We start from the raw sequence: 14,563 nt of genomic DNA, 5'->3' as shown, positions 1-14,563 counted from the left end.
CCCCTGTTCCTTAAAGTTTGGGCATTAGGAAAAGGCTAACTCAGAGGCACCAACCAGGCCATCCTTTATGATTTCATTCTTCTCTGGTTTGGTTTCCATACTTTTGAGAGTGAATGCCACCAATGAGTGCCGACAAGAAAGAAAAAGTAAAAAAAAAAAAGAAAGAAAGGGGACTCATTGATTGAGGGGGAGCCTTCGCATTTACTCAATAAATACCCCGTGATTCCTAGTGGTTTGACTTTTCTCTGTGTTGTTAAGTTACTCTTGTCGGAGGTCCAGCCATCCGATCACTACGAGAATTAACTCTAGCTCAGTGGACTCTCATGGATTGCACACACACACTTTATTTTGTGAGCTCTCATGTTGGATTTTGAGTTGTACATTCTCATGTAGCTTATGATCACTGATTATATTTTATCTGCTTTGCTCATGATGTCCAGTGTCATTGTTTTTTTAAAATTGCAAGTTTACCGAAGTCATGAATTGCGGATTATTTCATCTTAGTAGTCATTTTGTCTAAATGTGATCATCTACTTTTGTTTCAGGTCTCACCTCTTGATTTTGAGTTTAGTTTTTCTTTTTATTTTTTTTTAAAAAAAAAATTGTTTTTTTTTTCCCCCGCTCGAGTGGATACTCCCATGCTCGAGCGTGATTTTGAGCCTTGCAATAGTTTGCTCTTTGCTTTACAGTTCTGAGAAAGGTATTTTTGAGCTCGACCGTCCTTCTTCGAGCTCGAGCGGGTGTCAGCTTGCCTTGCCTCACGCTCTAGCATTAAACTTTATGCTCGAGCGGACCTATTTTGTATAAAACTCCCTCCTTCGCCTCTTCAGGTCATTTTTTCCCCTCTTCTTCAGTTTCTCAGACCTAGGGCTTGGATTGTGGTCTTTGTGTGCTCGATTCCATCTTCTTTCTTCCTCTTCCTTGCCGATTTCATCTTTGGTAAGTGTTTCCCTCCCTTCTCCTCGGTTTCTTTTTGTAATTTCGGCACATATGGGGATTGTATTTCGTTTTTTGTTGGGTATTCTATGTCTTGTTGTTCTTTCCCTTCTCTCACACACATTCACTGCGTCGTAATGGTTTTTTCTTGGTGGCTTTTATATTTTTTTATATGCTTTGTTGTATTATTAGATCTAGGGTTTATGTTTTTTTCATGCTTTTGTTGGGTTTGGGTTCGAATGTGCTAAACTGTGGGTATCTACAAGTATTGCTATGGTATCTCTTTGGTTTTGTTTTGCAAGGGTTTGGTTTCTCATTAGTGATCGCTAATGTTATTTGTTCTCCTCCTTGGTGTTTGACATTGCTATTATGCCCTACATTAGTCATTTTGTATATGAGTTGCGTCATACTGTAAGTGTCATACTTGTTTTCATTATTCTCAATCTCATTGTTACTAATGTTACTAATGTTCTGTGTTGTGCCTGTTTTGTTTTTTGGGTTTGTTTGGTTTTTGGATTTTAGTTATATCTCACATCATTATGTCTGCCCCTAAGGGTCGAAAGGCCACAGTGTCTCGTCTTGCTTTTAATACTGCTAGGTTTCAGACAGCCAAACAGGACAAATTGTTCCATAAATCTTTTGAAGCTCGAACTGTTCATCTAGAACGGAATGTCCAGCCTAACACTTTCGAGTCCATTCATATCCGTCCGTTGTTTGATCCCCTAGGTGGTGATTTGGTGTTGTCTTTTTCTGGGCGTCAAAATCTTGACTGGGTTCGAGAATTTTATTGCAATATTGGGCAAATTAGTGACATTGAGCTTTTATTCACTACTTGGGTTTGGTCAAAATCCATTGCTGTCACACCTGATCTCATTCGCAGGCTTCTTAAGATTGACCAAGTGTTCCCTAAACATTACCCTTTTCCAGTTCTAGGTCGTCCTACCTGTGATTTCAATAATGTGACTGAGATGTTATGTGGTACTTCCCGTCCTTGGCCTACGGGTGCATTGATTAAACAGTTTGAACTTCTTCCGGAGTTTAGACTGCTTAACCTTATTGTTTGTGCCAACATTCTTGTGACCACTCACTCATCCGAAATCAATCAAGAACAAGGATTTGTTTTGTTCTGTATCGCCCGTCACATGTCTATTGATCTAGCCACCTTGATTGTTAAGAAGATGATAGGTGTTTTTGGAAATAAACAGTTAGGACTTCCTTATGGTTGCATGATCAACCGTCTTTTGTCCAAGCTTGAGGTCCGTGTCTTAGAGGATGATGAGTTTGCCTTCCCCTCCCGACCGTTCACTAAAAAGACCGTGTCCCAAAGTCGTGCTCATGTTAAGGGGGAGTCTTCTCGGGCCGGCACTTCTGCAGGTACCACTGCTGGACTAGCTGAGGAGGCGAAGTTTGATGCTGCCGCAGTAGGTGGTGAGGAGGATGCTGTTCCACCTCGAGCTCTTCATGATTAGCTATAACATTTCGAGGAGGCTATGACCCGGCGGTTGGACTTTCTGGATGCACGCTTTGATGCTTTTGATGGCCGCCTTGGTCAGTTGGAGCAGACTGCATTTCAGACTACCACACAGCTGGCGCACATCACTTCCTTACTTCAGATTCAGCAGCCTCTACCTCCCCCTGATGCATGATCTTTGTGTTTTCTTCTTTGTTTCCCGGCCAAAAAGGGGGAGAGTATGGTGATACATGGTATTTTGTTTCTTGGTGATACATGGTAATTTTTGGACATTTGTGGTACATATTTTGATATTTGGATATTTTGTTCATGTTTGGATATGTTGGATACTTTGTTGATATTCGGATAGTTTGAATATTATAGTTGGTGGATACTTATCATGGTTATCTTTCTATGTATGTTTTGATATATTCTTATACAGTTCCACAAGTTTTATTTTTTCTGGTATGTTGCTAGCCTTTTCACAGGTAAATGTTGGATGAAGATTGGATGGATGGATTGATACATGGCAAGATTGTTTGATTATAGAGTTGCTTTGAGTTTTTTTTTTTTTTCTTTGTTTCTAGTCTTGTCTAGTGCGTGTGTTTAAGGACCATTGTTTAGAAAGGTTTTGTCCGGGAATTGACAAAGGGAGAGATTGTTAGGTCCCTTTATTGTCAAATCCGGACACAAAACTTTGTGTTGAACAAGTTGTAACTTTCTCTATGTTTTTGTCTTTCTCGCTCGAGCGGGACCATTGGCGCTCGAGCGGATATTGGGGTCTCTCAGTATTTTGTCAAGTCTGTAAAAATACTGGAAGGTATGATTTCATGCTCGAGCGGTTATCAAGTGCTCGAGCGGAACTCTGTTTTGTTACACGAAGATTTTGCTGAAGCCGCTTGAGCGGGCTGTTGGGCACTCAAGCGGAGATCGCGGACTCAGGTTGCCTATTTATACCTATTTAGGTTGTTTTTAGGGATTACTTTTCCTAGATCTTATTCAAGAGTCCTAGGGTTTTGTTTGAAGTTTTCTTCTGAGGTTTTTGTGAGTTTTCCTTGATGTTCCTGTGAGAGTTCTAAACTTATGAGTTGAGATTCATACATCAAGGAGTTTGTGACTTTATATTCAAGAGAGTTCTCTTTGGTGGATTTCGAAGATTCAAATGTAGAGTTTCAAAGGAGGTTGATTCTGTGCGTAGTCGTTCAGTCGACAAATGAAATTGTGGATTCAACTTCAGGATAATCAATTCCGAGACGAAGGCGTGGTGAAAGAGTTACAGAAGATTCGAAGATAAATTAACTGAGTTGGGTAATTTGTATGCTATCTTTGTAATCTTTCTTTCTTCAGTAGTGGATTGATTAGTGGCGGTTCGCCCGTGATTTTTGATTACAATTGAAGGTTCTTCAATTGTGATTTTTCCACGTAAAAATCGTTTGTGTCGATTTATTGTTTATTCCGAAAAACGAACAATCTAAATCACTCTTGTACGTACTGGTTGATTTAGATTGAGTGTTTTGGAAATTTGGGATTTGGAATATCTTAATCTTGATCTAATCACGAATCACTTAGGATTTTCATATATATATATATATATATATATCTGTGTTTGTGTATAGTGAACAAATCTTTAGTTGTTGCTAATGAACAGATCTACCACAGATTTGCACATATATATATGTGTGCATAACAATTTCAGATTTTTTTTTTGTTTTTTTAAGTTGTTGATGATTGTTATTGATGATGATGATGATGAAACACATTGAAAACAGATTAAATTTATTTGTTATTCTTGTGTTGAACAAAATTCAAAAAAAAAAAGGGGGGGTTGGGAATTTTTCGGGGTCAGGGAAACCCCATCTTTGTTAGTGGGTGGGGGTGGGGAGGGGGGTGATGGGTTCCTTGCCGGGGATTGGGGGCGAGGATAGAAATTTTTTTACCTTAGGAGATCAGGGACGGGGAGTGTAATCCCTAGCCCTCAACCCAATTCGTTACCATTCCAAGTCTTGTTGGGTCATATTAGGCTTTGATTCGAACCTATTTTAATGATTCAAATCGTTTAATGTGGGTGTTTGGGAAGTGGTTATTTTTTAGGCTTTTTAGCTATTTGACTATTTTAGTAGGATATTTTAGTTTTTTATGTTTGGAAATATGGGATGAATTTTTATTTGAGTTGTTGTATTGAAAAATGTGTTTGAAATGATGGTGTTATGTAAAATGACCAAAGTGCCCATACCAAAAACAATAAAATAGAAAGGTAGCCAATAAAATAGCCTCACCCACGAGTTGCCAAACACCACCAATATGTAAAACTCATCGAGTATATAATTCTTGTAAAAAATCATATTGATCAGATATCTATAGTCATTTGATCAGATCACATTTCTGTCATAATTATTTTAAAAATTATATGTTTCATTAATAGAAATGTGATATGATCAAGTAACTAACGATATTCGATCAAGGTAATTTTTTGTAGGGTTGGTATAATCGACGAGCTGCACATATTGAATAATTTGTATTATTGAAATGAGGCTGGATTAGTTTGTCCAATCTGATAATGAACTGGAAAATAAAGTGAACAATAAATCACATTTATGATAATTTTACATATATTTTCTGAAAATAAAGTGAACGATTAAAGTGAAAAGTGTTTAAAGTGAACGATTTCAGAAAATAATGTGATTAAAGTGAACGATTAAATTTAAAGTGAACGATTAAAATAAAATAAATTATCACTTTATTTTCAGAACAATTATGGGAAATTTTTTTGAAGGTCCCTGATATTAAGATTTTACAGCATAAAGGATCCTCAATATTTTCATAATGTCTAAGATCCCTCAAGTTGATTCAGAGAAAATTGGTCCAGAGAAATTCTGGACTTCCAAAGAATTTCTCTGGATTCAACCCAGAGAAAATTCAAATTTCTCTGGGTTCAGTTTAACCAATTTTCAAACCAGAGAAAATTAATAAATTCTAGACTTTCCAAGCCAGAGAAAATTGACTACTGTGGAGCATGTTCAAGAGATCACAATTTGTGCATATAGATTTATTCTTACTATTTTTTTTTAAAAAAAATTGTTTTTTGGCTTTCAATTGATTTGCAATTCTGTCTAAAATTTACCTCTCATTATAACCAAAATGAGGTGTACAGTTCTAGAAACCAGATTCCTTGGTGGAGAGTAATGGTTCCCAAGGGTTCTAATGAAGTAATGAATGAAAGCAAAAGGAGTGATTGAACTCATTCTCCACTCCAATGTATTCAATACCAAAAGCTTAATTCTCTAAATAACTTTGCTCTCAAAGTTGCATTCCAGTTGAAACTCTGAGGGTGATGGTACTCTGTATTCCTCCATCTTTGTTGCCAAAGACAAGCACGCCACTGATAACAATCATCGCCCACCACTTGTCACTCTGCTTTTAATTATAATAACCAACAATCAACCAAAAAACTTTAAAATTCATAATCAAAATTGAAATTGAAATCAAACTTACATCAATAGCTTGCCTCGAAAGAAATCGGCCAAAATAAACCTAGAGAAATTTGAATTTTCTCTAGGCAATCCGTCCACCATTAACAACATATATTGTATCTTCATCCACGTCACCAAGTGGTCTCTCCTTCAACAAGAGTGATTTTGCCATCTCTGCTCTCTATCTCCACATCTTCGAAGTGGCATCCAATACTTTTAAAGATCTCTGCAGTGCTTCACATCTTCGCATATAGGCCTCATCCTTAGAACGTGCTGTTCATTTAGCAGCTTCTATAGCAGCCTTGACGGCCTCAACAGCTTTCCATTACGGCCAAGGTTCGCTGGCAGCTCCAACGTGAAATTGTTCTCCCAAATCTGCAAGACCTCGAGATTCGGGAGATCTCCGATGAACGAAGGGATTGAACCCTCGAGATTGTTGCGAAATAGATTGATTAGCATAAGGTTTTGGGAGGAGGACATTGGCGAAGGGATGGGATTTGGGGGTAGGGTAGACGAAGTTTTTGTTCATTTGGTTGTAGGGGAGAGAGAGAGAGAGAGAGAGAGAGAGAGAGAGGAATCGTGGGCAAAGAGTCAAATTTCTCTGATATATGTTTAGGGGCCTTAGACATCAAAAAATAATTTTGTGGATCTTTTCCATTACGAAAAGTGGGGGAGGGATCTAGACTAATTTTTCCAACAATTAATCACATTTCGGAAAATAAGAAAATAATTTTTTTTGAAAAATATTTTTAGAAAACTCTAACCAAGTAAAGTGATTGTTACCTTAAAAAGTTAAGATTCTTTAAAAGGGATTATTATTTTTTTGGATGGTGGAAGAATAATTCTTAAAAACACTTTAGATATTTTTTTTAAACTCATAATACAACATTGTTATTAAAGTTTAAAAATTAAACTTATTTTTTAAATTTAATAATATAATTACTAAGTTTGTAAAGCACGTCTAAAAAAATAAATTGGGCAAATTACATATACACCCCTCGAGGTTTGGCTAAATTACAGATACCCCCCTGAGGTTTGAGAAATTACGAATTCCCCCCTAAATGTTATATTTGCATAAGAAATTAGGGGGTAATTTGTTATGAAATATAAACCTCAGGGGGTAAATTGTTATGAAAATACAAACCTCAAGGGGCGGGATGTAATTTTCGAAACCTCAGGGGGTATCTGTAATTTAACCAAATCTCGAGAGGTGTATATGTAATTTGCCCAAATAAATTTATATATTATTTTCATTTTTATTATAATATACACGGCGGTGCTGCAAGTTGACCGTTGTTTCATTAGCTGCATAACTGTGTTTGCGTGACATGTTTGATAACGTCTTTTCCACACATTGACAATTTTAACATAATAAGATTAAAGAATCATTTGATTTGACCAGTGTGAGTCTACATACACAGAATGTGAACCAGGTCTCGGTCAGAATTTCGGATATGTCGACGACGCCGACTAACGTGTGTGAATAAAGTTTCGGTTATATTACCTCTATTAATTAATATATTAATTAATGTATTAATATTTATTATAATATTATCATTTTGAAATTATAACTTCACTTAGCCTCCGTTTGGGAAGTGGGTTGGCTTTTTGGCTTTTTGGCTTTTTTGGCTATTTTAGCCTGGGCTAAAAAGTTTGGTTTGGGAAGGGCTTTTTGGCTTTTTGGCTTTTTTGGCTTTTTTTGTGAGAGAAGAATGTAATGATTATGGGTTGGATGTGATGTTTTGTTTTTTGTGGCTAAAATAGCCTATTTTGTCTTTTGTGGCTAAAATAGCCAAAAAAGCCCCGTTTAGCTCTTGCCAAACGGAGGCTTATAATTACAAAATTGTAAAATTTTTAAAACTCTAATGTATCATTCGTTAATTGTATATTAACAGATGATATAACATAATTTTAAAAATTTTAAATTTTTATAATTTATATAATGGGTAAATATCATAGTTTTAAAATAATAATATTATAACATATGTTGGTACACTAATTAGTGTACTAATTAATATGTGTAGCACCTAATTTTTAGAGCAAGTAATGTGAGAATCAATTACGGTATTAAATGTGACACTCTCTTTTATATATTTTCTAATCATCAATCAATTATATCACTTAAATATCATTTAGTTTAGAAAATGAGTTCAAAAAGTAGACTATTATATCATTTTTGTAAAGGTTTTTATTTATTTATTTATTTTTTATTTCCACATAAAAATATTTAATAGAGTGACATAATAATTTATAATAATTTTTTAATTTTCTAGTTAAAAAAAAGCCCCCGGAGGAGACCTGAGTATTAATATTTTGATTAAAAAATTAAACATGCTTTTCAGAATACGACACTACATTAAAATATGTAAGTAAAATTTTTTTCTTATTTATTTTATAATTATTAACCAATTATCATGATTGCACCTGTACATTTTTTTTTTTTTAATGAATACCCCGTTAGCACATATGTCGTTTTCGGTCTAATAGTCGGCAAAGATTTTTTTAAATAAAGAGAACAATATACAAACTTTTATTGTTTAAATTAATTTTTTAGATATAATAATATGTAAGTAATATAATTGGCTAATAATTAGTACATATATATAAAAGAGTGTTACCTTTAAAATTCGAGGGAGCCTTATTTATAAGTCTTTTTTCGGACATTTATGCTATGCTAAGTCCTGTATAATTTTTTATAGAGTCTCAAGTCCTATTCAGATAGGAATGTATTCCACAAGATCCTATGAGTTGTACATAAATGGTATTAAGTTTGCGAAACATAATGTGACACGTTACGTTACGTTACGTTTATGTAGGTGTCACGTTACGTTACATTTATGTAGGTGTCACATCACGTTACGTTTATGTAAGTGTCACGTTACGTTTCGCAAATTTAATCTATGGTAACATTCAATTTGCTATATTAAAAATTAAATGTTACAATAGAAAGTAACATTTTCACATTCAATTAAAAAAAATCAAAAACCTAATAAGTTTGCGAAATGTGATAACATTCAATTTGCAATATAGGAAATTGAATGATACCATAGAAAGTAACATTTTTACATTCAATTAAAAAAATAAAAAACGTAGCAAGCTTGCGAAACGTAACGTGTTACGTTACGTTTACGTAGGTGTCACGTTACGTTACATTTACGTAGGTGTAAAACGTGTCAACAAACTTTACACAGGACTTATGGGAACATAAGTTTTTTTGTAGGACCATATGTAGCATAAGTCTCCCTAATAGGACTTATAAATAATTTTTTCAAAATTATAATTGATTGTCACATCACTAAACTTAAAAATTAAATATAATTTTTAGGAAAATGATCCCCTCAAGTCTAGATTTTGAACTGAAGGCGTTATTTGGGTTCGTGAGGCCCCCTATAGGTTCCATTTCGATGACCTGAACCGCTCATTTTGTCATGCATTTTGGGTATTTTGTTTACAACAAAAATTAAATCAATTCGATAATTATAACTTGTTCAATTTTTTATTAAGAAAATAAACAACAATGATAAAAAAATATTATCTTTGATATTCTAACTAATTATCACATCACTAAACTTAAAAATTTAATATAATTTTTTATCATAAATAAAAAAATATATATATATATATATATATTTTTTAATGTGCGACTGCCCACTCCGCACCACGTGCGTAGACATGTAACCCAGTTGCTGTTTATGGGGCTATAAAACAAAACAGAACCATAATGTGTGATTCGTAATAAGCAATTTATAATATCCCAATTGAGAGGAGAGGAGGAGGAGAGAGAATGGGTTCGATGGGCAAGTTAGAAAAACCTCATGCAGTTTGTATACCATACCCAGCTCAAGGCCACATCAACCCCATGCTCAAACTCTCCAAACTCCTCCACCAGAGAGGCTTTCACATCACCTTTGTCAACACTGAGTTCAACCACAAACGCCTCCTCAAATCTCGGGGCCCCGACTCTCTCAACGGGCTCTCTTCCTTCAGGTTCGAAACCATACCCGATGGGCTCCCCGAGTGCGATGCCGATGCAACCCAACACATCCCATCACTGTGCGAGTCCACCAGAAAACACTGCTTAGCTCCTTTTAAAGACCTTCTTTCGAAGCTAAACGACACCGCTTCGTCGAACGTCCCGCCGGTGACTTGCATAGTCTCCGATGGGGTTATGAGCTTCACTGTGGATGCTGCTGAAGAATTGGGCATTCCTGAAGTTCTTTTCTGGACAACTAGTGCTTGTGGGTTCATGGGTTATGAACAGTATCGTAATCTTATCGATAAGAGTTATATTCCACTTGAAGGTATTATTAATTCAATTAATATGGATATTAATATAATTAAATGTATACATTACATGCACAAATATACATGTACATACATTCAAGCATGCTAGATCAACACCTTTTTTTTATTAATTAAAAAAATTCATATATAAATTTTTTGCGATGATGACACATAGCTCTAACCAAAACAGTAATGACGTGATTAGGTATATAAATAAAAAGATCAAAACATTAAATCTATGGGTAAGTTTCACTTATTAGACTTCCTTTAGTGTTCTTGTTTTAAAGTTTTAAATATTTTTGTAATTTTTATACGTGTGTAAATTTTTTTATATAAAGTTGTATTTACATCTAATTATTTTTTATTTTATTTTAATTAGATTGACAACACGTCTTCTCTCATCTAAAGTAGATTAATTTCTCTATCACATGATGGGTCAGTAGTTTGATCTCAAAGTCAATAAAAAATTTGAGAATTTACATGATTACACACAAAAAAAAATAAAAATAAAAACAAAATTGAGAGAGTAGAGAAATAAATTTAAAAAAGATATTATGAGTCTGCATCTGTACTCCTAGAAAAGTGTGGCAAGTGTGGACATTTACTCCTATACTATCTATATTTACCTTTACTAATTGAATAATGTTCGGGATTTTAAAAGTTTATTATTATTATTTTTTAAATATTTTATATGAGTGTAAAATTTATATGAGTTTTATATAATATAAGTTTTATTTATATAAGATATTTGATAAAAAATTTGATAAATTTTTTTTCAATACAATATCGTAAGTTTGGTGCTGATATTATTTTTTTGGGGTGATGTGCAGATAAGAGTTGCATAACCAATGGGTATTTGGATACGGTTATCGATTGGATACCTGGTATGAAAGATATACGTTTGAAGGATTTACCAAGTTTTCTTCGAACCACAGACCTAAGCGATTTTATGATTGATTTTGTGTGTGGGGAAACTGAGAGAGCTCGCAGAGGCTCTGCCATTATTTTCAATACATTTGAGAAATTGGAACATAACGTTTTGGAGGCTCTTTCATCTATGTTCCCCCCAGTCTACACCATTGGACCTTTACACTTATTAATGAATCAAATCAACGATGATAGTCTAAAGTTCATAGGATCAAATCTGTGGAAAGAAGAACCCGAGTGCCTCGAATGGCTCGATACAAAAGGACCCAACTCTGTTGTTTATGTGAACTTTGGAAGCATCACTGTCATGACACCAAACCAAATGGTTGAGTTTGCTTGGGGACTTGCTAATAGCAACCAGACCTTTTTGTGGGTAATAAGACCTGATCTTGTCACTGGCGACTTGGCTGTTCTTCCACCAGAATTCATGGAAGCAACAAAAGAAAGAGGTTTATTGGCAAGTTGGTGCCCCCAAGAGCAAGTTCTTGAACACCCGTCTATTGGAGGGTTTTTAACTCACTCTGGGTGGAACTCTACACTTGAAAGCATTTCGAGCGGAGTTCCAATGGTCTGTTGGCCATTTTTCGCGGAGCAACAAACAAATTGTTGGCACTGTTGCACCCAATGGGGCATAGGGATGGAGATAGATAATGATGTTAAGAAAGATGAAGTTGAGAGCCTTGTGAGAGAGTTGATGGTTGGAGAGAAAGGGAAGGAGATGAAGAAAAAGGCTATGGAGTGGAAGAGATTGGCTCTAGAGGCCACTGAGAGTTCATCTGGTTCATCTTTCTTGAATCTAGACAAGTTGGTCAACCAAGTTCTTCTCTCTCCAAGACATTAGCATTAGGTTAATTGCGCTGAACCAAGTTTACAATTGTCTCTACTATCTTTTCAATTTATTGTCTTGTTTTTGGTTGTGTTGCGTTGATTTTTAATTTTATTTTAATTTTTTTTGTTTGTTATTGAGATTAAGATAAGAATAAACCAAAAAATTATCTTTTGTATATTTTTTTGTGGTTGATTTGGTTATTTTGTCGTCGTTCAGAGAGGTCTTATAGAACGAAAAAAATTTGAAGTCATGATGACAATTATAGTAAGTTTTCTTGTTCATGTCATGCAAGTTTTTTTTTTTTGGCGCCGTCGGAAGGTACTGTTTTGGATGCAAGAAAATTGGTGGAACTCCAATTGAAAATGAATGATGAGTCTTAGCATAAAGCTTTTGAAGTCCTCAAGCAGAACTTATGGGAACTGCCGTGGTCAAATTTCAGTTTATCTCTTATCAACATTCGGTTCAAATCAACTGTTTAAATTTTTTGAATTCAATTTTATAAAATTTAATTTTTTTATTTTTTTGTAAAATTTTAAAAATATTTTATGCAAATTTTTTACATTTTAAATAGTATAAATGACAAATACACCCCCAAGATTTGATTCGGATACGAATCGCCCCCTGTGATTTTGAAAATTAGATTCCACCCCTAAGGTTTCTAATTTTATAACAAAATGTCCTTATTAATAAATCATCAAGTCAATTAACAATTTTTAGTAATGTTAAAAATATGTTTCAATTAATAATTTAGGTAATTTTATTTTGTATAGGAGAGCAATTATGAATTTCATTTTTTTAGTTAATTCTGTTAAATAAAAAATTCTAATAAGGAGGCATTTGTAATATTTCAAATTACAAGGGGCAATCTGTATTTTAAGCAAATCTCAAGGGATGTATTTGTAATTTATCGTTTTAAATACACTTAATATAAATACAATTAAAAAGTATAATATTTGTAAAAAAAATCTTTTAAAAATTTATTAAATACCAAAAGATATGAAAATTTAGTACATTTTTGTATTCTTGTGTATTTACTAATTTTTTAAAATATTTTTTTTTATAAATATTTTACCTTTTAGTTACATCTAGGTTAGGTCTATCTAGAAAATAAAAAAATTGCTTAAATTATTAAAAAAAATTCATAAAAAAAAATATGAAAAAAAAAAAATCAATTTTCAAAAAATTATATTAAAAAAGGTTGAAAAGTCAGGCTCCTAGATGGAATAAAATATAATGGGGCAAATTATACTTTGAATCTAAAATGGACGAAAATGTCAGGCATATAATGAGATTATATATGTATAAAATTTTATTTTTTCGTTTAACAGTGTACTTTAATTTACAAATTATATATAAAAAAAATATATGATATAAACTAGAGAGTGCCAATTAAGATTGCTCAACTTCTATTAATATATGGAACCACTCCCGGAATGAATCTTTACCCTTGCATCTAAATTCTAGTTAATTTTAAAGAATAGATTTTTATTTTTATTTTTTATATAGTCCTTTTGGTCAGCAAAAAGTCTCAGCACCAAAATAATAATAATAATAATAATAATAACAACAACAACAAGAAGAGAGAAAGAAGTTATTCAAAACTTTAGATTTATGATTTTGATTTGATTTGATTTTTTTTTTATTGTGGGGCCACTCTGTGAATGAATATTTACTTTAAATTTTAAGGATAAATTACACTAATATCTCTTGAGGTTTTGACTTAATACAGATACCCTCTACACGTTTAATAAATTATACTCACTTCAAGAATTTTCATTTTTGGCACCTAAATTTTTAATCGCCAAAAGTCAATATTTAGTCGCCGATGGGCTTTACCGACCAAATTTTTTGGTCGTAAAATTAGTAGCCGAAGAGTAATCGGGAAAGCTACTTGGCAACTAAGCTTATTTTAGTTGCCAAATGTATTCTTTTGCCGACTACAAGTGTTTAGTCGCCAAAAGGTTAAAAAATTAATTAAATAATACATTTTCGCTGACCAATTTTTTTGTCGCCAAAAGCCTCAATTATTGTTAACGACCAAAGATTTAATCGCGGAAAAAGTTTTAGTTACTAAATTTATTAGTCGCCTAAAGTAAATGCTAATATTTTGGCTACTAAAATTTTAGTTGCCTAAAGTCAAACTTTTTTGCTACTAAAATTTTAGGTGACAAATAGTATTTGTTTTGGCTATTAAAATTTTAGTCGCCTAAAGTCAAACTTTTTTTTCTACTAAAATTTTAGTCGGCAAATAGTATTTGTTTTGGCTGCTAAAAATTTAGTCGCCTAAACTCTCACATTTTTTGTTACTAAAATTTTAGTCGACAAAAGTGTTTTTATTCATCAGCTTTTGTTTTCAGCTACAAAATATTTTAGTTGCCAAATGTTTGATTTTCTTTTGGCTACAAAACTTTTAGTAGCCAAATATTTGATTTTCTTTTAGCTACACAACTTTTAGTCACCAAATGTTTGATTTTCTTTTGGCTATAAAACATTTAGTTGCCAAATGTTTGATTTTCTTTTGGCTACAAAATGTTTAGTCACCAAATGTTTGAACCTTTTTTTTTTTTTTTTTGGCTACAAAATGTTTAGTCGGCAAACACATAATATTATGTTTTATTGCAAATATTATAATGTGTCCATAACCTGTCTGTATTCCATGCAACCTGT

At 33.4% G+C, this 14,563-nt stretch overlaps 1 protein-coding gene across 1 annotated transcript; it reads left to right on the top strand.

The window, feature by feature from the left end:
* Window positions 1-9,496: 9,496 nt before the first annotated feature.
* On the top strand, window positions 9,497-12,071 carry LOC145822989 (7-deoxyloganetin glucosyltransferase-like). Its single transcript, XM_082921629.1, has 2 exons — window positions 9,497-10,157; window positions 10,971-12,071. The coding sequence occupies exons 1-2, from the start codon at window positions 9,641-9,643 to the stop codon at window positions 11,906-11,908; spliced, it is 1,455 nt and encodes a 484-aa protein (XP_082777755.1). The 5' UTR covers window positions 9,497-9,640; the 3' UTR covers window positions 11,909-12,071.
* Window positions 12,072-14,563: the final 2,492 nt, after the last annotated feature.

The sequence above is a fragment of the Camellia sinensis genome, chromosome 3 (genome assembly GCF_055761805.1).
Source record: "Camellia sinensis isolate YWXY chromosome 3, ASM5576180v1, whole genome shotgun sequence".
NCBI classification, from domain to species: Eukaryota; Viridiplantae; Streptophyta; class Magnoliopsida; order Ericales; family Theaceae; genus Camellia; species Camellia sinensis.
The sequence above is the reverse complement of the archived record's forward strand: the minus strand, read 5'-3'. Positions and strand labels throughout refer to the sequence as shown.

Excerpts from the sequence above, each read along its gene's own strand:
- LOC145822989 (XM_082921629.1), top strand. The coding sequence starts at position 9,641 with ATGGGTTCGATGGGCAAGTTAGAAAAACCTCATGCAGTTTGTATACCA. Across the intron at positions 10,158-10,970 it reads GAGTTATATTCCACTTGAAG|ATAAGAGTTGCATAACCAAT; the intron begins GTATTATTAATT and ends GGTGATGTGCAG.